The sequence below is a fragment of the Carcharodon carcharias genome, chromosome 9, assembly GCF_017639515.1.
Source record: "Carcharodon carcharias isolate sCarCar2 chromosome 9, sCarCar2.pri, whole genome shotgun sequence".
Classification (NCBI taxonomy): Eukaryota; Metazoa; Chordata; class Chondrichthyes; order Lamniformes; family Lamnidae; genus Carcharodon; species Carcharodon carcharias.
In genome coordinates this window covers 127068297-127093158 of record NC_054475.1, presented here as the reverse complement: position 1 = coordinate 127093158, position 24862 = coordinate 127068297, and the positions used below count along the sequence as shown (strand labels likewise).

Below are 24862 nucleotides of genomic sequence, written 5' to 3'. Positions count from 1 at the left end.
TGGGCTGAATGGGCTGCTTCTGTGCTATTATGTTCCTACATTATGATGAACCTTTATTAAACTCTAGTTCGACCTCAAGTTGAGTACAATTCAGGGCTTGGCACTTTAGGAAGGATATGAAGGCTTTACAGAGGGTGCAGAAATGATTGACAAGAATGGTTTCAGGGATGTGGGACTTCAGTTATGTAGATAGATTAGAGAAGCTGGGGCTCTTCTCCTCAGAAAAGGTTGAGAGGAGATTTGAGAGAGGTGTTCAAAATCATGAGGGTCTAAACAGAGTAGGTAGGGAGAATTTGTTTCCATTGGTGGAAGGGTCGAGAGCCTGAGGACACAGATTTAAGATGACTGGCAAAAAAACCAAAGGCAACATGGGGAAAAACTCCTTGAGTAGTTAGGATCTAGAATGCTGCACCATCTGACATGCTGGTCGAGGTAGATTAAAAATTTTGGCTTTCAAAAAGGAATTGGATAAGCACTTGAAGAGAAAGAACTTGCAGAGCTATGGGGAAAGGACAGGGGAGTAGGACTAGCTATACTGATCTTGCAGTGTCCCAGCACTGAATCGATGGGTCAAATGGCCTCCTTCAGTGGTGTAACGATTCTATGGAAATAGATCTACAGCCACAAATGCAGGTAACAAATCTGAAGAAATGTGGATCAACATATACAAGTATCCAAGGAGTTCATCCTGCCTTCCAAAGCAACAACTGTTTCATGAAAACTGCCTACCTCTTGATGCCAGAATTAATCCAGCCAATCCAGACACAGTTATCACACCCATTCTTGGGAAGAATCCTTCAGGTGGATCCTTGAGAAAAACGTAGGCACCTTAGAAAAAGAAAAAGATGAACATTTTCCTCATCATATCCTTCTCAATCATGGAGATTAGTGCGCCACCCCCCTCCCACCCCCCAATGACTTTAGTATATTTCCAATTTGCTCTTGCGTTACATGAATCGGTTTCACTTTCACAATGATATCCTCTTTTATTTATCTTCATAAATTCCTTCCTAATACTCTTCATAAACTTAATTTTCTAGTTTCCCAAATTTCAGTTCACAGATACCTAAGCAAGGGTGATGGGGTGAATGACCATTACTGATGCTCACTGTGTTCTGGTATTAAAGATCATTGTATTTTTAAAAACAAACTTTTTTTTTTGTCTGTGGAACACATTAGCTGCAGAAAATCTGTTTGCAAGGTTCCTCAAATGCTGCCCTGATCAAGTACACACTAAGTGCACAGAGCTGGAAGAACTACTCCATTTTTGATTGCGCAGGTCATTTGGATTCTTCTTAGACATTTTCAATCCCCTAAGAAACACAATCCTTCTTAACCTTTCAATCATTATGTTATTTAAATCTATTAAATTCTGTGACCTTAGAAAGTGTTAACTCTCAAATTATACATCACCTTAAATTCCATGATAGCCTGTACACTTTGGACATGAACATGACTGATGAGGTTCTTGCCCATCTTATACACCTCTGGAGCCTTCCTGTGATTTGTCTGCCATTGACTGGACATCTCTGAAGTCTGACAAGGTCTTGCCCATGTACCTCTAAATAAAATACCAATATCTGGTTTTCCAAGAAAGCTATGCTCATGGCTATCAAGTATCCTCCTTTTACCTGCAATGTTTCATCCCATGCCTTAACTTCGCTCTCTCTCTCACCCACATTATTGATGAGGGAGCAGAACAATCTCTTCCACTCAATTCAGAGTTTGGCTGACCAATTCCACTTTACATTCACATCTTTCTTTCAGACTGCACAAATTCAATACACACAACTATCATTCTGCTCACAATAAATCACTAGGTATAGTAAATATGTAAATCCATCCATCATAAACGTAGAAGAAATCTTTGCCTTAAATCTTCTGAGAGACATGAAAATCATGCTCTTTTAATTTTTCAAAACAGTTTCTTCAAATATCTCAACAGTTAACACTTCTTACCTTTGATAGCTGCACTTAACTCCATCTTCATATATTAACCTCATTATCCCCTCTGATCTCAAAATGGAGATGACAAATCCCCTCCGGTGCTTGAGCTACCCTATAGAAACTTGATTTTTTTTGTGCAGAATTCTCCTTTATTATCCAGTTCTCAACTCAGCGAAATGAACTATTCCTCCAATATCTCAGCAGGATCTTTCAGCATCAATCTTAACTGAATGCAACAAAAAACTAGTTATCCAGTAGCCAATAGTCTTTCACCTTCTACTGCGGCCTTTTTATAGAGTCATACAATGGTTTCAGCACAAAGGAGGCCATTCAGTGCACTGTGTCTGTGCTGGCCCTCTAACCACCAAGTCCCACTCCCTTGCCTTTTCCCCATAGCCCTGCAAATTTTCTCTTTTCAGATAATGATCCAACTCCCTTTTGAAAGCCTCAATTGAACCTGCCTCCATCACACTCTCAGGAGGCGCATTCCAGATCTTAACCACTCACTGTGTGAAAACGTTTTTCCACATGCTGTGTGAAAATGTTTTTCCTCGTGTTGGCATTGCTTCTTTTGCCAATTACCTTAAATCTGTGTGCTCTGGTTCTCGATCCTTCCACCAATGGCAATAATTTCTCTCTATCTACTCTGTCCAAACGCGTCATGATTTTGAGTACTGTTAAGATCCTAGACCAGACTCTCAAGTTTTCGTTAAGATCCAGTTAGCGACCAATGACATTTTATTTGAAGTAGACAAAGTTTGAGATTCAAGATGCTCCCAAAAGAATAAAGCCACAAGATTCCATGGGTTTTGGAAAAAAATTACTCTACAAGGTCAAAAAGGTAAAATAATTTACAATATTTATCTTATTCTCTAACATTCAGGATTAATATGAGGTACATATGAATTAACAGGCAAACTGTGGTCGAATACCCCACACTGTAGAATGAATAGCAAATGTGACCAAGACAGATCCCACGGATTTCTCAGCAACTCATCCAGGCATCAGTAAACACACTAATGCCTTCACATCCATCCTAAAGTGTGGTGCCTAGAACTGGATGCAAGATTCCAGTGTTTTATACAGGTTTAACATAAATTCCTTGCTATTGTTTTCTATGTTCCTATTGATAAATCCCAGGATGCTGTATGCTTTATTACCTGGTCTCTCAACCTGTCTTGCCAACTTCAATGATTTATGCATATATATACACCCAGGTCCCTCTGCTCCTATGCCCCCTTTAGAATTGTACCCTTTATGCTGTCTCTCCTCATTCTTCCTGCCAAAATGAATCACTTATCACTTCTCTGCATTAAATTTCACCTGCCACTTATCTGTCCACTCCGCTAACCTGTTTATGTCCTGCTAAAGTTCTACACTATCCTCCTCATGGTTCACAATGGTTCCAAGCTACCTATCATCCACAAATTTTGAAATTGTGCCCCGTACTAATTGTGATCAAAGTCTAGAACATTAATATACATCAGGAAGCTTCAGGGGTCCTAACACCAACCCCTGGAAACTCCCTATAAACCTTCCACCAGTCCAAAAAACAACCGTTCCCTATCACCCAGCCCATTTCATATCCATGTTGCTACTGTCTCTTTTAATCCATGAGTCTAACTTTGCTCACAAGTCTGTTGTGCAGCACTATATCACATGTCTTCTGGAAGTCCATATACACCATATCAGCAGCACTATCCTCATCAACACTCTCTGTTACCTCATCAAAAAAACTCAAGTTAGTTAAGCATGATTTGCCTTTAATAAATCCATGCTGGCTTTTGTCTTTCAGGATATTGTTACTACGGACATTATTCCTCTATACTTTCTATCCTTGTACTTGGCGAACACAAAATGTGCAATTCTACACATTCTTTGTCCTCTTTTCATCCTCATTTTGTTGATAGACTTATTGAACTGTCTTCCACTCAGTTCATTCCTTCCTTAAAAGAAAAGCTGTGGTATTCTTTACCTCTCCATCACCCTACAACCTTCAGACTTGAAGCCCTAGCCTGATGTCACATGGCCACTGCACCTTGGTTTACTCACACGCCTTCTTTTCAACCATAAGTGTCTTACACTATGGACCCTGGCTCTTCACACAAGTTTATTTTTACTTGATACAAAACATTTTTTTTTGGCTTTCAGGAGTTTAGAAAGTATTGTAGCTAATACATTTCCCAACAGAGTTCTGGGTCAGTCTGTTAATTATGTGGTCAAAGTTTTAGCTCCAAAGCAATGCCATTTTTAGAAATTAAGTTGTTTTAGAAATTTTCCTTTCCTATATTTAACTGTAGTATGTAATAGCTAATGGCATGATGTAAACTCATTAATCAAAAGGTCTAATGTTCATACGACATGCAAATACGAGTAAGTCAATTATATTGTTGAGGTTATAAGGTTAAGGTTAATAAACAGTTGATGGGAATTGTCTTTGAGCACATATAAATGAGGGATATCCTTTGAAAGTTTAATTTTTTGTTACAGTGTCCCTTTAAGGAGCTTTCAATTAGTTAATTTGTTTATACTTGTTCATTTGGTTAAAAAAGAGCATATAAATGAGGGATAGGGACACTGTTGTGTGGGAGGAGAGCTGAGAGACTGAACAAGTCAATAAACTCCCTCAATATAGAAAAGCTCTGTGTCTTGGTTTCAGCTTCAACAACCAACTTGGATTCCATTAACAAATAAAATCCACTGATGATCATTTATCAAAGGCACGTATTTCCCTTCTACTGTAGATAGATTAGCAAGTACTGTATAAGTTGGAGCTGAGACAGGTGAACCAGAAAGTCCCAAGGATGACCACTGCTGAATCCACCTGCCTCAATCAGGACAACAGTGGGCCTGCTCCAAATGGCTTCAGTGTCCCAAGATCCAGAAGAAGAAAAACTAAAATAAACATAAACACACTTACCTTGCCCAAATGTAATTGTATTTTCTGCACCACTTTTAATAGCATTATATGCACCCTAGAAAAAAAACAGATGAAATTCTGTTAAAGCTAACATTAACTGCAATGGAAAAACAATTATAGAGACAGAAATAAAATCGAACATACTGGAAGTGAAATAAAAATGAAATATGCTTGGAGAGTGAAAGGAGATGTGATGGAAGTTGGAGTTCCTTGGATGAACAGAGAAAATAAAATGCGATTTACAAAAAGATTTAGGGCCAACACCAAGTATATAAACCATAGAAGGAAAGCAAAAACAATAGAAATGTTAAGAGGAGGATGATAGACCAGGAAGCATAGAGATGTTATAAATGCACAAGGAATAAAATCATTAAAGATTAAAGCTAATGAGTAGAGCTAGAGATGAAAAAGAAAATCAATTTTCAGGATGAAGGAAAGGCAGAGGTACCAATGAGAGCTTCTGCCTTTTTCTGTTTTTCAGAGAAGTGTGGTAGTGGGAATATGGTTAGGGAGATGAGAAAGAGTTGGAGCAGTTAAATAGGGTAATTATTGAGTAGGAAGTAGTGCTTAAAACAACTGGTGAAACTCAAACGGGATAGGTACTGGGCCTTGATGATCTGTATCTCAGAATTCAGAAGAAGCTGGAAGATGAAACAGCTGAGGCTTTGACCATAATGTATCAAATATCTTGGGTTATGGAAATTGGACAGAGGATTGAAGAGTTGTTAAAAACACACTCGAAAGGGGAAAAACAGATAAAGCAGGTGGCCACAGATCTAAGACTGGCAGTGGCTACCCGTTAAGTTTCTAGGAGGTCAAAAAACTGAATGAAATGAATATTCACTTAGAAAGGTATGGGATAATAAAGGACAGCCATAATGGATTTGTAAAAGACAAGTTGTGTTTTTTTTTTAATTCATTCACAGGATGTAGACTTCGATTGGTGGGCCAGCATTTATTGCCCATCCCTAGTTGCCCTGGAGAAGGTGGTGGTGAGCTGCCTTCTTGAACCGCTGCAGTCAATGTGGTGTAGGTACACCCACAGTGCTGTTAGGGAGGGAATTCCAGGATTTTGATCCAACGACATTGAACGAATGGTGATATATTTCCAAGTCAGGATGGTGAGTGACTTGGAGCGGAACTTGCAGGTGGTGGTGTTCCCATGTGTCTGCTGCCCTTGTCCTTCTAGATGGTAGTGGTTGTGTCTTTGGAAGGTGCTGTTGAAGGAGCCTTGGTGAATTCCTGCAGTGCATCTTGTAGATGGTACACACTGCTGCTACTGTGTGTCAGTGGTGGAGGGAATGAATGTTTGTGGATGTGGTGCCATTCAAGCGGGCTGCTTTGTCCTGGACTGTGTCAAGCTTCTTGAGTGTTGTGGGAGCTGCACTCATCCAGGCAAATGTGGAGTATTCCATCACACTCCTGACTTGTGCCTTGCAGATGGTGAACAGGCTTTGTGGAGTCAGGAGGGGAGTTACTCGTTGCACGATTCCTAGCCTCTGACCTGCTCTTGCGGCCACAGTATTTCTATAGCTTGTCCAGTTCAGTTTCTGGTCAATGGTAACCCCCAGGATGTTGATGGTGGGGGATTCAGTGATGGCAATGCCATTGAACTTAAGGAACAATGGCTGGATTCTCTCTTGTTGGAATAGTCATTGCCTGTTACTTGTGTGGCACAAATGCAACTTGCCACTTATCAGCCCAAGTCTGGATATTGTCCAGGTTTTGCTGCATTTGGACTTGGACTGCTTCAGTATCTGAGTTGTCACAAATGATGCTGAACATTGTGCAATCATCAGCGAACATCCCCACTTCCGACCTTATGATGAAAGGAAGATCATTGATGAAGCAGCTGAAGATGAAGAAACTATCCAGAGGAACTCCTGCAGTGATGTCCTGAAGCTGAGATGACTGGCCTCCAACAACCACAAAACAACCACAACCATCTTCCTCAGTGCTCAGTATGACTCCAACCAGCAGAGAGCTTTCCCCCTGATTCCCATTGAGTCCAGTTTTGCTAGGGCTCCTTGATGCCACACTCAGTCAAAAGCAGTCTTGATGTCAAGGGCAGTCACTCTCACCTCGGGAGTTCAGCTCTTTTATCCATGTTTGAACCAAGGCTGTAATGAGGTCAGGAGCTGAGTGGCCCTGGCGAAATCCAAACTGGGCATCAGTGAGCAGTTAAGCAAGTGCTGCTTGATGGCACTGTTGACCCCTTCCATTACTTTACTGATGATAGAGAGTAGACTGATGGGGTGGTAATTGGCCAGGTTGGATTTGTCCTGCTTTTTGTGTACAGGACACACCTGGGCTCTTTCCACATAGCAGGGTAGATGCCAGTATTGTAGCTGTACTGGAATAGCTTGGCTAGGGGCATGGCTAGTTCTGGAGCACAAGTCTTCAGTGCTATTGCCAGAATATTGTCAGGACCCACAGCCTTTGCACTATCCAGCACCTTCAGCCATTTCTTGATATCACGTCTAGTGAATCGAATTGACTGAAGACTGGCATCTATGATGCTGGGGACCTGCAGAGGAGGTAGAGATGGATCATCCACTCGGCACTTCTGGCTGAAGATTGTAGCAAATGCTTCAGCCTTACCTTCTGCACTGATGTGCTGGGCTTCTCCATCATTGAGGATGGGGATATTTGTGGAGCCTTCCCCTCCATTGAGTTGTTTAATTGTCCACCACCATTCACTACTGGATGTGGCAGGAATGTAGAGCTTAGTTCTGATCCGTAGGTTGTGGGATCGCTTAGCTCTGTCTATCATTTGCTGTTTATGCTCTTTAGCAGGCAAATAGTCCTGTGTTATAGTTTCACCAAGTTGACACCTCATTTTTAGGTATGCCTGGTGCTGTTCCTGGAATGCCTTCCTGCACTGAACCAGGGTTCATCCAATGGCTTGAGGGTAATGGTAGAGTGGGGAAAATGCTGGGCCATGAGGTTACAGATTGTGTTCGAGTACAATTCTGCTTCTGCTGATGGCCCACAGTGCCACACGGATGCCCAGTATTGAGTTGCTACATCTGTTCAAAATCCATTTAACACGGTGGTAGTGCCACACAACACAATGGAGGGTATCCTCAATGTGAAGGCAGGACTTTGTCTCCACAACGATTGTGTGGTGGTCACTCCTACCTATACTGTTATGGATAGACGCATCTGCGGCAGGCAGATTGAGGATGAGGTCAAGTATGTTTTTCTCTTTTGTTGGTTCCCTCACCACCTGCAGACCCAGTCTAGAAGCTATGTAATTTAGCCAGCTTGGTCAGTAGTGGTGCTACTGAGTCATTCTTGGTTGATGGACATTGAAGTCCCCCACCCAGAGTACGTTCTGTGCCCTTGCCACCATCAGTGCTTCTTCCAAGTGGTGTTCAACATGGAGCAGCACTGATTCATCAGCTGAGGGAGGGTGTTATGTGGTGATCAGCAGGAGGTTTCCTTGCCGATGTTTGACCTGATGCCATGAGACTTCATGGGGTCCGGAGTCGATGTTGAGGACTCCCTGGGGATTTCAGGCCATTTCAGGGGGCATTTAAGAATCAACCACATTGGTATGGGTCTGGAGTCACATATAGGCCAGACCAGGTAAGGATGTCAGATTTCCTTCCCTATTGAATTCAAATTCCACCATCTGGGATATGAACCCAGGTCACCAGAGCATTACCCTGGGTCTCTGGATTACTAGTCTAGTGACAAGATCACTATGCCAGCACGTTCCCCTGACAAATTGAGGAAGTAACAGATGAACTGATAAAGGAAATGCAGTGAATTTTGTGCATGTGCCTTTTCAAAAGGCATTAGATTGGGTGCCATATAGGAGGCTTGTTGATAAAATATAGGTACACAATATTAAAGAGAATGTGGCAGTACAGGAAGTTAGGTAAAAAACACAAGAAAAAGTTGTGTTCAAGAGATTTCTTTTGACTGGAATGTCAGCTTTGGGACCAGCTCTTCGCCAAACAATAAAGAAACAAAATAATCTCAATTTAGGCTTAGTGGGCCAAAATTAAACAGAATGAAACAAAAAGAGGGAAGATTCTAATTAGGAGGAGGACTAAAAGTGACATCCAGAGGCCATAGACAGGTTAGTATATTGGGTAGATTGATGCCAGATGAAATTTAAGCGAGTTGACGCATTGTGCAAGGAAGAATAAAGAGAAGAATTATAAATAATAATAAAACTCTTTAAAAGAAGTTGAGAGCAGAGAGACTTAATAGGCTATAACACTTAAATCTTTAAAATGAAGCCAATGCAAAACAGCAAATGGACTCATATCACAATCTGGGTGGCACTTCAGTGTAGTGCTGAGGGATTGCTGCACTTTCAGAGTTGCCCTCTTTCAGATGACACATTAAACTAAGGCCCCATCTGCCATCTCAGGTGGATGTAAAAGATCCCATGTCACCATTTGGTTAAAAAAAAAGCAGGGCATTCTCTTGATACACTAACTAACATTTAACCTTGAACCAACATCATTAAAAAGGAGAGATTATCTGATAATTTAACATGGCTATTTGAGGGACTTTGATGCATGCCAATTGGCTGTTGTATTTCCTTACATTACAGCGATTACACTTCAGAAGAACTTAATCAGCTGTGAAATGCAACCAAGAATGGTGGAAGGTGCTACATAAATGCAAGTTTATTCTTTCCCCACCCCGCCAAGATATAGAGTATGCAGAAACACAAAATTTATTTTAATTCTTGTTTAGCAAGGGAAGTCTTGCTGGCCCAGCTCCAGAATTCTCATTGCATGACTCACCCTCCAAATATTCCATAATTCAACTAAGAACTCTGCTCAGACAACATAATTAACCTAATCAGGCAGGTCACCCAAATCAAATAAAGTCAAGTTGCTCAGTATTAAACGAACAAGAATCAAAAGAAGTCAATAAATAACTTTAGTACAGAATTGAGCCTGACAATTCAGTGCAGAACTACAAGAGTGCTCCATCGTCAGAGGGCAGACATTAAAATGGAGGTCCAAATTGCAAGATCAAATAATGCTGCTTTAGAAGAGCAGAGAATTTTCCTGGCACCTTAGCCAATATTCTTCCCTCCCTCACATAAAAAAATCTGGTCATTAATTTAATTTGCTGTTTGTGGGTATTTATTATGTACAGACGTATTACACTGTGTTTCTGCCTCTCTCCATTTCACATGCACAACATACTTCAATGAGATAAACATGCCCTCTGTTGTATTTCCCACCATTTGCATGGTTTGAAAGTTGCATGTGAGGACTGTTCGACCTCGATGCCTAGCCTGTCCTCAAAGTTCAGCAGAGGGAATCTCTGAAGTGTTTTTTTTAAAAAGAGATAGGGTCTATGCAATCATTCTCAGATGTGACCATGCACAGGCTTAGAGAAGCACACAAAATTTTCAGGCAGCTATTTTTCTGCCCATGTTTAGCACGACTCCCCAGTCTGTATCTCCAGTATGCTACTGACCTGATAGCTTAATAATCCCATCCCATCAAAACTACACTGAAAATGGAAACTCAGGTTTTGTTTTACCATAGATTTTTTAAATTCAGAGACCTGCCATTGTAATACACCCAAACGTATCATTTGTGAGATTCTGAGGACTGAAAATTCTACAAGCAGTATCAATTCTTAATTCACATTACAAGGCTCTTACTGCTCATAGAAACACAAGTGGAATAATTTGTTTGTTTATGAATTCTTAGCACAGAAACATAATCACATCAGTCTCTGCTTAGGCAAATCCATTTACCACAATGCTTTGCAAACCAATATCTTTAAAAATGAAAAAATAATACAAAGCAAGCACAGACTAAAAATATGTAAATAAAGGAAACACGACATGACTCACTGCATTGTGATCCTCACACAGTAAGTTACTATGTCCTCAAAATGTTACAGCTATGGTCTAAATGTTAAAATATTAAAATTGAGTTATTTTTAGAGACTGGGTTCAAATCTTGTAGCAAGTCATTCATTGCATATTACAGTTGTCATAAATAGTTACAAAGCCTTCGATTTTAAATTCTTTCAGAACAATAGCATCATTTCAAGATACATACCACGGTTCCAACATCTTGATTGAAAGACTGCACACAACCACTCACAAGTGAACAGTACAGTGCAGAGAAATATTTGGTTCCCTTTATTTTCATAACAGACCATGCTGATTCAGACATTTTTACATTCTTCACAGAAATAGATTTATTAAAACTGTCATTAGCAGATTGGAAAATCAGATCTGGTTATCAAATTTCTGGTGGAATACCTGTACCTGTATGCAAAACAATATTCCGGGAAAAGTTTGATCACTGTACTTGAGAGCCAAAACTCAGTAAGAAAGTGTTAGCCCAATTGGTATCAATGTCACCTCAGAGTCAGAAGGCTCTAGGCTCAAACTCCACTCCAGAATACCTTAGATCAGACACAAAAACAAGACCCACCAACCCGCACTTCAAGGAATCCACGAAACAATTTAAAAATACAGCAGGGATTTCTTTCCTTAACCAACATCCCCAGGACAAGTCATTTTTGACTTTGAAACTTAGTTCACAGGTGGGTCCCAAAACTCCTGTGCTGTGTTACACTTCTCATCACCCAACCTAATCAATTATGGTAGTGTTGTAGCATTCATTACATCGACCCCTTGATCTTTCCCCCCGACTTTCTCTCTCTGGCTTCCTTCAAGCATTTGACCTGTTCCAATCTTCTGCCTTTGCCTTTAAAATCTTTGCTATCTGCTGTCTCCCCCACCCAAGCCTGAATGTCGTCTGCTGCCTTTATTACGTTGGCGCAGGTTTTGGGGACGTTTGAAACATGATTATAAAAATCTAAGCTGTCAGAAACAATTGTTACCAATATAGGGTAATATATTCTGTACCATTATAGAATGATAGGAACTATTCCTTAAGTGAGACAAGGCCTCTTTTTCAATTACAGCAACATTGTTAGTTCTCACGGTCACTGGCAACACTTCCAAAAACATGTCCCTGTGTCATTTTCCCTTCACTGTGATACCAGGGATGCAACTTACTATTCCAGCTTCTTCGAATATCCTCAAGCATGTCATCTCCCAAATCCATGCCCATCTTTTCTGCAATTTTATCCACTCCTGCCATAGTGCTGAAATTGTCCTGATCAAAGTCGCAAATGACATTCTATGTGGCTGTGGGAAATTTTCCCTCCTCAACCTTCTTGACCTGTCTGCAGTCTACAACATGGTTGACCACACCATCCTCTTCTCCATTGTCCAGCCGGATATGACTGTCCTCTCCCAGTTCCATTCTTATCTATCCACTTGCAACCGGAGAATTGCCTGCAATGGCTTCTCTTTCCGTTCCGTTATTATCCTAGAGTCATTCAAGATTCTATCTTTGGTCCCCTTCTATTTCTCATTGACACACCACCCCTTGGAGATATCATCCGAAAACATGTGGTCTGGTTTCACATGCAAGTTAAGGACACTTAGCTTTACCTCATCATCATTTCCTTTGATCCCTCACTGTCTCCAAGTTGTCAGACTGCTGGATGAACAGAAATTTTCTCCAACTAAACACTGGGAAGACCAAAGCTATTCATTTCAGTTTGCCACAAACTCAGCTCCCTAGCTACTGATTCCATTCATCTTCCTGGCAACTGTGTGAAGCTGAACCAAACCACTAGTAACTTTGGCACTACATTTCAGCTTCTGGCCTGATACCTACCCAAGACCAAGACTATATAATTACACCACCATAACACTGCACAACTCTGGCCCTCAACTCATCTGCAACTGAAATCCACATCTGTGCGCCTTTGTTACCTCTAGACTTGACATTTGCAAAGCTCTCCTGGGTAGCCTCCCAATCCTAAAAAGTTGTACTCATCTAAAACACTTGCTGCGTGTCTCCTAACTCATACAAAATTTCATTCACCCATCACCCCTGTACTCACAACCTGCACTGGCTCCTGGTATAATTTTGAAATTTTCATCCTTTTTTATCAAATTCCTCTATGGCTCAGCTCTCCCTCTGCCCATAACCTCCTCCAGCCCAACCTCAGATCTCTACACTCCGACTATTGTGGCATCTTACATTTCCCCGATTTTAAATGCTCCACTATTGATGGCCATACTTTCAGCTGCCAAGGTTCTAAACTTTGGATTTCCCTTCCTAAACCTCTCAACTTTTCACTCCTCCTTTAAGTTGCTCCCAAAAAATGGCTTCTTTGACCAAGCTTTTGGTCACCTGTCCTGATATCTCTCTCTCTGTGGATTGGAGTGAAAAGGTTGATAAACATTGCCCACGAAGGATCTTGGGACAATTTGCTAAGTGAAGGAGCTATATAAATGCAAGTTGTTCTTGTTATTTTAACAGTTTCCTAAAACTAACGACAGGCTTTTACTATGTTTATTGGCACCCCAGATAGTACCATGCTGCACAGACCCATGGTCCATTCTTCTGCTGTCAACCTCTTCCAGCCCTTTCCTTCATTTTCCTATTCGGGCTTACCTACACACTAGAATACAGCTTTCCCCTAGCTCATGTACCATGTACAGCATCAAAGTGTTTCCGTAGTAAAAAGTTCAATAATCTGCTGTTTGAATGTTCTGAGGTGAAGACATTAGTGCAGATGCAATTATTCTGTTTCCTGTTCATGTATACGCAAGTATACATTGCTCTTCATATATTTCACTGGTCTATCTGTGGTCCGCACCCAATTTTAAATAATCTGTTTCTCTGTGGCTCCAAAATTTACGTTTTGCATTCATCAAAAATAGATACTAGCAGTTACTGGATGAGCTGGTGAGTTGAAAAGGGGAGAAAATAGTCCGGTAATAGCTTGCTGGGGCTTTATTGATGAAAGAAAAAAAGGCAAAAGTTGCTAACCCATTTGACATTGTTATCCATATCAATATGTAAATTGTGCAGCTTTTGTTCATTTCTTGGGAACATGGTGGCCAGGAAGACATCAATCATACCAAGTCAGCAGATACTGGCATTGCTTGATAGATAAAAAGGGAGAAAACCATTAACTGTTTAATAGAAACGGGGAGAAGTAAAAAAAAGACAGATATAGGAGCTGCCTGAAATTTTAAATATAAAAAGTGAGATAGAGTATGAAAATAAATCAAGGAAGAAAATGGCTGCACGGGAAAGCGATAAAAAGAAGAAAAATTAAAATGGAAGAATGTTTCTTAATTAACATTCACTGATGTTAATCTATAGTTATTAGAGTGTTAACTGCTTCCAAATGAATCCAACTTTATGGTGGCTGGCAGTCATAAAATGTTTTATGACAACAATGACGCAGGGGCTGGACATGGTTGAAGCAATTTGTGGAGAGATAGTGAAACATACCTTAGGTTGACACGGAGGCTTAATTTATCTTGTGGCAGTAACAGTTAGGCCTCTGAGGAATATTAAACAATTGCTACCATTTTCTACAGCAACAGTTCCAGCAGTTCATGTAAACAAGGAGCTTAAACCCAAAGAAACAAGAAAGGCCATGCAGGCAAGATAGTGAAACAATGTAAAAGGAGAAGAAAAGCTTCAATTTTAATAAGTGGCCAATACTCCACAATGGGAATAATAGACCCCTTCCAAAGAAATGATGCTCAGTAGCAACACTGCCTTAAAAGAAAATGAATGCCACGTTGGACCATTTATAAGTACAGATGAGTGTTGCCAATTCAAATTCATGTTATGCTAAACAAGAAAACTGAAGTATCTAGCAATTCAAATCCAGCAACATGAAGCGAGAGCTTAATGCTAAAAAAAATATAATTTAATTATACAATTTTGAATTAATATTCGGTTGTATTTGAAGATGGACCAATCATCAGCTCAAATGGCATGCATCTTTTAAAAAGCCAGAATTAAATACTGAAAAATCTCATGACACAAGGAACAATAAGAAAGGATGGTTTACTGATACAAACTATTTTTACAGTAAGGAACGAATTCAATAAGTTTTAGGAACAGGAAAACACTATTAGGTCAACGTGCGTTATCCTTATTCAGACACCAACCCAATCTATTCATCTTCACATCATGTCCCTAAACTACCTTATGAATTAATTTATATTGTCCACTTTAATGGTCTCCTTTAGCAATTTATCTAAACTTATTTTTCAGGTAGGAAAATTCTACCTGACTCACCTACTTCTGAGTTCTTAGATTTTAAACATTTGTATCATAGCATTCGAACTGTTCAAATGGCGTGAATAAGACACTTTTTCTAGCATTCTCTATGGACACCCAATTTTAAATTATATTTAGATTGGCAGGATATTGCTCCATATTGGGATTGGGAGAATAGGTGCAGGAATGGACATATTTTTGGGTCCAACTTCCAAAATGCACACACCCAGGAAACTCAAGGCTTTGATGCTCAAAATCATCACCATCACATCTGTTACCCTTTAGTATTTAGTTTATCTTTGTGCATGTACTGGCAACAGATACTGTCTGTAGCATAGCACTGTTCCACATGAGGCTTTACACATTTCTTGTTCTGAAATAGTTTGAATCTCATATTTCAGATTTCTCTCAAGGATGAGTGCTAAATGTGGCTTTGAATAACACGCCAGGAGTGGGAACAGTATATCTATTGGTCTGGTCTATATTACTCTCTTATGCCTCCATAAGTTCCATTCCAGTCTTCAAGAGTACAGTAAGTTCCCATTATAAGTTGCCCTGCTTAAAGTCATTTTGCTTCAACGTCGTTTACTTTTGAGGACCTTTTTGATTTACTTTGTTATTTGCAATCTGGCCCTGCCACCCGCACTGAAGTCTGGGCCATCCACTGCCATATTCTGATGCTGCAGCCACTGTCACTAGAAGCCCAGTCTGCAGGGAGACAGCAAGGCCTGTGATCCTGGAGCAGGAGCGCAGGGCAGGGACAAGAAGCTGCTGGCCGCTGATCAGGTGATGAACTGAGAGTATCCCTGGGGCTGGGGTTGGGAGGGAGCACCCCTCCCCGCCCACACCACAAGAGAGAGAAAGCGGGAAAGTAGAGTGAGAGAGAGAGCGAGAGGGAAAGGAGAGAGAGAGAGAGAGAGAGAGCGGGAAAGGAGAGAGAGAGAGAGTGGGAAAGGAGAGAGAGAGAGCGGGAAAGGAGAGAGAGAGAGAGCGGGAAAGGAGAGAGAGAGAGAGTGGGAAAGGAGAGAGAGAGAGAGTGGGAAAGGAGAGAGAGAGCGGGAAAGGAGAGAGAGAGAGAGAGAGAGCGGGAAAGGAGAGAGAGAGAGAGAGAGAGAGCGGGAAAGGAGAGAGAGAGAGAGAGCGGGAAAGGAGAGAGAGAGAGCGGGAAAGGAGAGAGAGAGAGAGAGAGAGAGGGAAAGGAGAGAGAGGGGAAAAGGAGAGAGAGAGAGAGGGGGAAAGGAGAGAGAGAGAGAGGGGGAAAGGAGAGAGAGAGAGCAGAAAAGGAGAGCGAGAGAGCGGGAAAGGAGAGTGAGAGAGAGAGCAGGAAAGGAGAGAGAGAGAGCGGGAAAGGAGAGAGAGAGAGAGCGGGAAAGGAGAGAGAGAGAGAGAGCGGGAAAGGAGAGAGAGAGAGAGCGGGAAAGGAGAGAGAGAGGAAAGGGAAAGGAGAGAGAGAGGAGAGGGAAAGGAGAGAGAGAGAAGGAGAAGGAAAGGAGAGAGAGAGAGAGAGCGGGAAAGGAGAGAGAGAGAGAGAGGGAAAGGAGAGAGAGAGAGAGCGGGAAAGGAGAGAGAGAGAGAGAGAGGGAAAGGAGAGACAGAGAGAGAGAGGGAAAGGAGAGAGAGAGAGAGAGGGAAAGGAGAGAGAGAGAGAGAGAGGGAAAGGAGAGAGAGAGAGAGAGCGGGAAAGGAGAGAGAGAGCGGGAAAGGAGAGAGAGAGAGCGGGAAAGGAGAGAGAGAGAGCGGGAAAGGAGAGAAAGAGAGAGAGAGCGGGAAAGGAGAGAAAGAGAGAGAGAGCGGGAAAGGAGAGAAAGAGAGAGAGAGAGGGAAAGGAGAGAGAGAGAGAGGGAAAGGAGAGAGAGAGAGCGAGAGAGGGAAAGGAGAGAGAGAGAGAGAGAGGGAAAGGAGAGACAGAGAGAGGGAAAGGAGAGACAGAGAGAGAGGGAAAGGAGAGAGAGGGGAAAAGGAGAGAGAGAGAGGGGGGGAAAGGAGAGAGAGAGAGCAGGAAAGGAGAGCGAGAGAGCGGGAAAGGAGAGCGAGAGAGAGAGCAGGAAAGGAGAGAGAGAGAGCGAGCGGGAAAGGAGAGAGAGAGAGCGGGAAAGGAGAGAGAGAGAGCGGGAAAGGAGAGAGAGAGAGGGAAAGGAGAGAGAGGGGAAAAGGAGAGAGAGAGAGGGGGGAAAGGAGAGAGAGAGAGCAGGAAAGGAGAGCGAGAGAGCAGGAAAGGAGAGCGAGAGAGCGGGAAAGGAGAGCGAGAGAGAGCAGGAAAGGAGAGAGAGAGCGGGAAAGGAGAGAGAGAGAGAGCGGGAAAGGAGAGAGAGAGAGAGCGGGAAAGGAGAGAGAGAGAGAGAGAGAGTGGGAAAGGAGAGAGAGAGGAGAGGGAAAGGAGAGAGAGAGGAGAGGGAAAGGAGAGAGAGAGAGAGCAGGAAAGGAGAGAGAGAGTGGGGGAAAGGAGAGAGAGAGAGCGGGAAAGGAGAGAGAGAGCGGGAAAGGAGAGAGAGAGAGCGGGAAAGGAGAGAGAGAGAGCGGGAAAGGAGAGAGAGAGCGGGAAAGGAGAGAGAGCGGGAAAGGAGAGAGAGCGGGAAAGGAGAGAGAGCGGGAAAGGAGAGAGAGCGGGAAAGGAGAGAGAGCGGGAAAGGAGAGAGAGCGGGAAAGGAGAGAGAGCGGGAAAGGAGAGAGAGAGAGAGAGCAAGAGGGAAAGGAGAGCGAGAGCGCGAACGGGAAAGGGGAGAGAGAGCGAGAGCATGAGCGGGAAAGGAGAGAGAGAGCCTGAGAGGGAATGGAGAGAGAGAGAGCGAGAGCGCAAGCGGGAAAGGAGAGAGAGAGTGAGAGAGAGAGAGTGAGAGCGTGAGCGGGAAAGGGCGGAAGAGAGAGAGAAAGCTAGAGCGCGAGCAGGAAAGTGGAGAGAGAGAGAGCGAAAGCATGAGTGGGAAAGGGGAGAGAGAGTGAGAGAGAGCGAGAGCAGGAAAGGGGAGAGAGAGAGTGAGAGTGCGAGTGGGAAAGGAGAGAGCGAGAGCACAAGCAGGAAAGGAGAGAGAGAGCGCGAGAGGGAATGGAGAGAGAGAGAGAGAGCGAGAGCGCAAGCGGGAAAGGAGAGAGAGAGTGAGAGAGAGAGCGTGAGCGGGAAATGGGAGAAAGAGAGAGACAGCGAGAGTGGAAAAGGGGAGAGAGAGAGAGAGCGAGAGCGCGAGCGGGAAAGGGGGGAGAGAGAGAGCGAGAGCACGAGCGGGAAAGGGGGGGAGAGAGAGAGCGAGAGTGCGAGTGGGAAAGAAGAGAGCGAGAGCACGAGTGAGAAAGGAGAGAGAGAGCGAGAGCACGAGCAGGAAAGGAGAGAGAGAGAGAGAGCGAGAGTGCGATCTGGAAAGGAGAGTGAGGGCGCGAGCGGGAAAGGAGAGAGAGAGAGAGTGAGAGAGCGTGAGCGGGAAATGGGAGAGGGAGAGAGAGAGCGAGAGCAGAAAAGGGGGGGGGCAGAGAGAGAGAGAGAGCGGGAAATGGGGGAGAGGGAGAGAGAGCGAGTGCGCGAGTGGGAAAGGAGAGAGAGAGCGAGAGCGCGAGTGGGAAAGGGGAGAGAGAGAGTGAGAGCGCGAGTGGGAAAGGGGAGAGAGAGAGCGAGAGCGCGAGTGGGAAAGGAGCGAGAGAGCGAGAGCGCGAATGGGAAAGGAGAGAGATAGAGATGGCAAGCGGGTGTGGCGAGGGGGCGCGCAGGAGAGGCGAACGGGCAAAGTAGGCGAGGCGAACGGGCAAAGTAGGCGAGGCAAACGGGCAAAGTAGGCGAGGCGAGCGGGCGCGTCGAGGGCGGGCGAGCGGGCGAGCGGGCGCGTCGAGGGCGGGCGAGCGGGCGCGTCGAGGGCGGGCGAGCGGGCGCATCGAGCGGGCGCGTCGAGCGGGCGCGTCAAGGGCGGGCGAGTCGAGGGCGGGCGAGTCGAGGGCGGGCGAGCGAGCGTGTCGAGGGCAGGCGAGCGGGCGCGTCGAGGGCGGGCGCGTCGAGGGCGGGCGCGTCGAGGGCGGGCGAACGGGCAAAGTAGGCGAGGCGAGCGGGCAAAGTAGGCAAGGGCGGGCGAGCGGGCGCGTCGAGGGCGGGCAAGCGGGCGCGTCGAGGGCGGGCAAGTGGGTGCATCGAGGGCGGGCGCGTCGAGGGCGGGCGAGTCGAGGGCGGGCGAGTCGAGGGCGGGTGAGCGGGCGCATCGAGGGCGGTCGCATCGAGGGTGGGCGAGCGTGGTGAAGGCGGGCGAGCAGGCGTGGTGATGGCCGGCGGGCAATGCATGGGCGGGCGGGCAACGCGTGCATGCAACCAGGCAAGGGAAGAGAGGACGCGCATGGGAAAGGAAAGAGAGAGCGCGCGCCGGAAAGGAATTAGAGAGCGCGCATGGGAAAGGAAAGAGAGAGAGAGAGACAGCGTGGGAAAGGAGAGAGGAAACGCGCAGGAAAGGAGAGAGTGTGAAAGGAGAAAGAGAGAGAGTGCGAGAGCGAGTGGGAAAGGAGAGAGAAAGAGAGAGCATGTGAGAGAGATTGGGAAAGGAGAGAGTGCGAAAGGAAACAGAGAGAGCACGAGTGAGAGTGGGAAAGGAGAGAGAGAGAGAGAGTGGGAAAGGAGAGAGAGAGAGAATGGGAAGGGGGAGAGTGAGTGGGTAAGGAGATGGAGTGAGAGTGGGAAAGGAGGGAGAAAATGGGAAAGAGAGAGAGTAGGAAAAGGAGGAGAGTGGGAAAGGCGAGAGACACAGGCAGACAGACAGAGTGGGAAAGGTGAGTGAGACATGGACAGCTTGAGAGTGGAAAGAGAAAGATAGAGTCAAAAAGGGAAGCAAGAAAAAATTCGAGCTGAGTTTCGGGACTGCTGTTGGTGGGATAGAAGCTGTGCTACTCCGGGGTGCTTGGGTGATTTATTGTTATGTAATTTCAATGTATATAGTATTTCTGTTATATTCAGTGATTTATTTTATTTTGCAATGTATTCCAACAAGGAATGCAGTATTTCAATTTGTACATTGGTTTTTGCGGGCAAGAATTGTCTGAAGGAACCCAACTGTAGCTTTAGCATCGATTCCTAAGGGAACCCATGATTCACAAAGTTGTTTCACTTAAAGTTGAGATTTTCAGGAATGCAAACACAACTTTAAGCGAGGACTTGTCGTAGTCAGGAAGTTCATATTTGCTTCATATATTGAAGCTAATGAATATTTAATTAATCTAACAGTAGTTTATATGGACTAGAAAGTGAATTATCTAATTGCTTGATTAGATAAAAGATCCTACTCAACTAGCTAGCCTTTAAATAGGACTTTTTCATTTCTTGCCATTGTAGGTCATATTTATGTAAATTATTTCTGGAAAATTCGCATTATATTCCATGTATTTCCAACTTATTGGTTCCTTTTCAGTTTTTTATAGTTCATAATCCCAGAAAATAATTACCACACTTTGCAGTATTGCATTTTCCAACCACTTACAATTATGAAGTCATATACAAACTGAATCAATTCACACAGTGATTGTTCATGTTCGAATTATTCCTCTCTCCAGCTATTAATCAATAAAATTGATAATACTGTATGAAATAAGCTTAAAGCAGGAGCCCAAACTCCAGTCATTTTTTAAAAATCTGATTGTTTGTGATTGGAAGTAAATGCATAAGCACCAAGCCAAAATTAGGTGAAAGCAACACACTTTTATCAGATCATCCCGCCCTTTAAGATCAGATACTGAGTAATAGATAGAGTGCCACCAATGCAGTGTTCGTAAGAATCTAAAACCGTATTCATTCGTAACATAACAGTGCCTAGACACTTCTATTTCAGAAAATACAAGAATGTTTCATAACCATATTGTATCCTTGTAAAGCCATGTAACTACACAAATAGATTGTGGCCAGAATATGCCCATTTAAATAGGTTTATTTCTGCTGCAGCGACCTAACAGTTAAATATTCTTTTTTAATGGTAAGTTAATCCTTCTCATGGGAGCAGCATATTCCTTAAACAAACAAATGGTGTTTTTTACCAGCTACCCATTCCCAAGGTCATTTCCTGGCTCAGCAGAGCACCGGTGCTATTGTAGTAGCATTCTGTGAACTGTGAAATTTCAAGTTGTCAATAACAAACTGTGTGCACCATAGGTTTTAAAATTTATTTTGTTGAAACAATTTCTACAGTTTTTCCAACAAAATAATCACTGATATTAAATCAGAAAACAGAAGACAGAACAACTTTTGAGGCTCTTTCCTGACTTTTGGTATTTCAAAAGAAATGCGTCGTCATTTTGAATCTTGCTGTAACAAATACTTACAAAAATATCTTGTCTCAAATAATTCCATAGGACATAGCGCAAGTAAACACAAAAGGGTGATTATACAATACCTTGCATTGAGTAGCAAACGGTTGAACCTTTTGTCTCACAATAGAAATCCGTTGAAGGAGCCAACCAGGCTGTTCAGTTATGTACTTGGAGTTTGTAGAAGGTTCATTGTAAACTGAAAGCTTAAAACAACAAATTACATTCAATATGAGAGTGACATTTTACTTAAACATTATGTTTAATAATGAGTATCACCTTTTGTAGAGATAATTTTGCATCAAAAATCCTATTTAAAAATAGAACTGGACTAGCCATATAAATACTGTGGTTACAAGTCATAGGCTAGGAATCCTGTGGCGAGTAACTCAGCTTCTGACTCCCTAAAGCCTGTCCACCATCAACAAAGCACAAGTCAGGAATGTGATGGAATACTCTCAACTGCCTGGGTGAATCCAGCTCCAACAATACTCAAGAGCCTTGACACTATCCAGAACAAAGCAGCCCGCTTCATTGACACCCCATCCACAAACATTCACTCCCTCCACCACTGACGCACAGTGGCATCAATGTGTACATTCTACAAGATGTACTGCAGGAATTCACCAAGCCTCGTTAGACAGCACCTTCCAAACCCACAACCACTACCATCTAGAAGGACAAGGGCAGCAGACACATGAGTACACCACCAGCTGCAAGTTCCCTCCAAGCCACTCACCAAACCAACTTGGAAATATATTGCCGTTCCTTCACTGTCGTTGGGTCAAAATACTGGAACTCCCCCCCACTGACAGCACTGTGGGTGTACCTACACCACATGGACTGCACGGTTCAAGGCGGCAGCTCACCACCACCTTCTCAAGGACAATTATGCATGGCCAATAAATGCTGGCCTAGCCAGTGACACCCACATCCCATAAATGAATCAAAGTAAGATACAAGGATAGCTATTGTTTAATCTCCCTCTACATATCTACCCTTTTGACAGAAAATGGTAATTAGTTTGGCCAAGAACATTCAGATTTCAGAAACTAAAACAAAAACAGAATTACCTGGAAAAACTCAGCAGGTCTGGCAGCATCGGCAGAGAAGAAAAGAGTTGTCGTTTCGAGTCCTCATGACCCTTCGACAGAACTTGAGTTCGAGTCCAAGAAAGAGTTGAAATATAAGCTGGTTTAAGGTGAGTGTGTGGGGGGCGGAGAGAGAGAGAGAGGTGGAGGGGGGGGTTGTGGTTGTAGGAACAAACAAGCAGTGATAGAAGCAGGTCATCAAAAGATGTCAACAACAATGGTACAGAAGAACAGATAGGTGTTAAAGTTAAAGTTGGTGATATTATCTAAACGAATGTGCTAATTAAGAATGGATGGTAGGGCACTCAAGGTATAGCTCTAGTGGGGGTGTTTTTTGTTTTATTTTAAAAATAATGGAAATAGGTGGGAAAAGGAAAATCTTTATAATTTATTGGAAAAAAAAGGAAGGGGGAAACAGAAAGGGGGTGAGGATGGGGGAGGGAGCTCACGACCTAAAGTTGTTGAATTCAATATTCAGTCCGGAAGGCTGTAAAGTCCCTAGTCGGAAGATGAGTTGTTCCTCCAGTTTGCGTTGGGCTTCACTGGAACAATGCAGCAAGCCAAGGACAGACATGTGGGCAAGAGAGCACGGTGGAGTGTTAAAATGGCAAGCGACAGGGAGGTTTGGGTCATTCTTGCAGACAGACCGCAGGTGTTCTGCAAAGCGGTCACCCAGTTTACGTTTGGTCTCTCCAATGTAGAGGAGACCACATTGGGAGCAACGAATGCAGTAGACTAAGTTGGGGGAAATGCAAGTGAAATGCTGCTTCACTTGAAAGGAGTGTTTGGGCCCTTGGACGGTGAGGAGAGAGGAAGTGAAGGGGCAGGTGTTGCATCTTTTGCGTGGGCATGGGGTGGTGCCATAGGAGGGGGTTGAGGAGTAGGGGGTGATGGAGGAGTGGACCAGGGTGTCCCGGAGGGAGCGATCCTTACGGAATGCCGATAGGGGGGGTGAAGGGAAGATGTGTTTGGTGGTGGCAATTTGCTGGAGTTGGCGGAAATGGCGGAGGATGGTCCTTTGAATGCAGAGTGATAAGTGAGGACAAGGGGGACCCTATCATGTTTCTGGGAGGGAGGAGAAGGCGTGAGGGCGGATTCGCGGGAGATGGGCCGGACATGGTTGAGGGCCCTGTCAACGACCGTGGGTGGAAAACCTCAGTTAAGGAAGAAGGAGGACATGTCAGAGGAACTGTTTTTGAAGGTAGCATCAGCGGAACAGATGCAGCGGAGGCGAAGGAACTGAGAGAATGGGATGGAGTCCTTACAGGAAGCGGGGTGTGAGGAGCTGTAGTCGAGATAGCTGTGGAAGTCGGTGGGTTTGTAATGGATATTGGTGGACAGTCTATCACCAGAGATTGAGACAGAGAGGTCAAGGAAGGGAAGGGAAGTGTCAGAGATGGACCACGTGAAAATGATGGAGGGGTGGAGATTGGAAGCAAAATTAATAAATTTTTCTAAGTCCCGACGAGAGCATGAAGCGGCACCGAAGTAATCATCGATGTACCGGAGAAAGAGTTGTGGAAGGGGGCCGGAGTAGGACTGCAACAAGGAATGTTCCACATACCCCATAAAGAGACAGGCATAGCTGGGGCCCATGCGGGTACCCATAGCCACACCTTTTATTTGGAGGAAGTGAGAGGAGTTGAAGGAGAAATTGTTCAGCGTGAGAACAAGTTCAGCCAGACGGAGGAGAGTAGTGGCGGATGGGGATTGTTCGGGCCTCTGTTCGAGGAAGAAGCTAAGGGCCCTCAGACCATCCTGGTGGGGGATGGAGGTGTAGAGGGATTGGACGTCCATGGTGAAGAGGAAGCGGTTGGGGCCAGGGAACTGGAAATTGTTGATGTGACCGGGACACCCTGGTCCACTCCTCCATCACCCCCTACTCCTCAACCCCCTCCTATGGCACCACCCCATGCCCACGCAAAAGATGCAACACCTGCCCCTTCACTTCCTCTCTCCTCACCGTCCAAGGACCCAAACACTCCTTTCAAGTGAAGCAGCATTTCACTTGCATTTCCCCCAACTTAGTCTACTGCATTCGTTGCTCCCAATGTGGTCTCCTCTACATTGGAGAGACCAAACGTAAACTGGGCGACCGCTTTGCAGAACACCTGCAGTCTGTCCGCAAGAATGACCCAAACCTCCCTGTCGCTTGCCATTTTAACACTCCACCCTGCTCTCTTGCCCACATGTCTGTCCTTGGCTTGCTGCATTGTTCCAGTGAAGCCCAACGCAAACTGGAGGAACAACACCTCATCTTCCGACTAGGCACTTTACAGCCTTCCGGACTGAATATTGAATTCAACAACTTTAGGTCGTGAGCTCCCTCCCCCATCCCCACCCCCTTTCTGTTTCCCCCTTCCTTTTTTTTTCCAATAAATTATAAAGATTTTCCTTTTCCCACCTATTTCCATTATTTTTTTAAAAAAAACAAAAAACACCCCCACTAGTGCTATACCTTGAGTGCCCTACCATCCATTCTTAATTAGCACATTTGTTTAGATAATATCACCAACTTTAACTTTAACACCTAT

At 44.0% G+C, this 24862-nt stretch overlaps 1 protein-coding gene across 1 annotated transcript in view; it reads right to left on the bottom strand.

The window, feature by feature from the left end:
- Positions 1-24862, bottom strand: part of LOC121282508 (MICOS complex subunit MIC27-like) — a 58768-nt gene that overhangs the window by 11070 nt on the left and 22836 nt on the right. Inside the window, exons 3-5 of the mRNA XM_041196214.1 lie at positions 21324-21443; positions 4868-4922; positions 730-828 (exon numbers count right to left, since the gene is read on the bottom strand). Of these exons, the coding sequence (XP_041052148.1) occupies positions 730-828; positions 4868-4922; positions 21324-21443 (274 nt within the window). The remainder of the gene's footprint in view (positions 1-729; positions 829-4867; positions 4923-21323; positions 21444-24862) is intronic.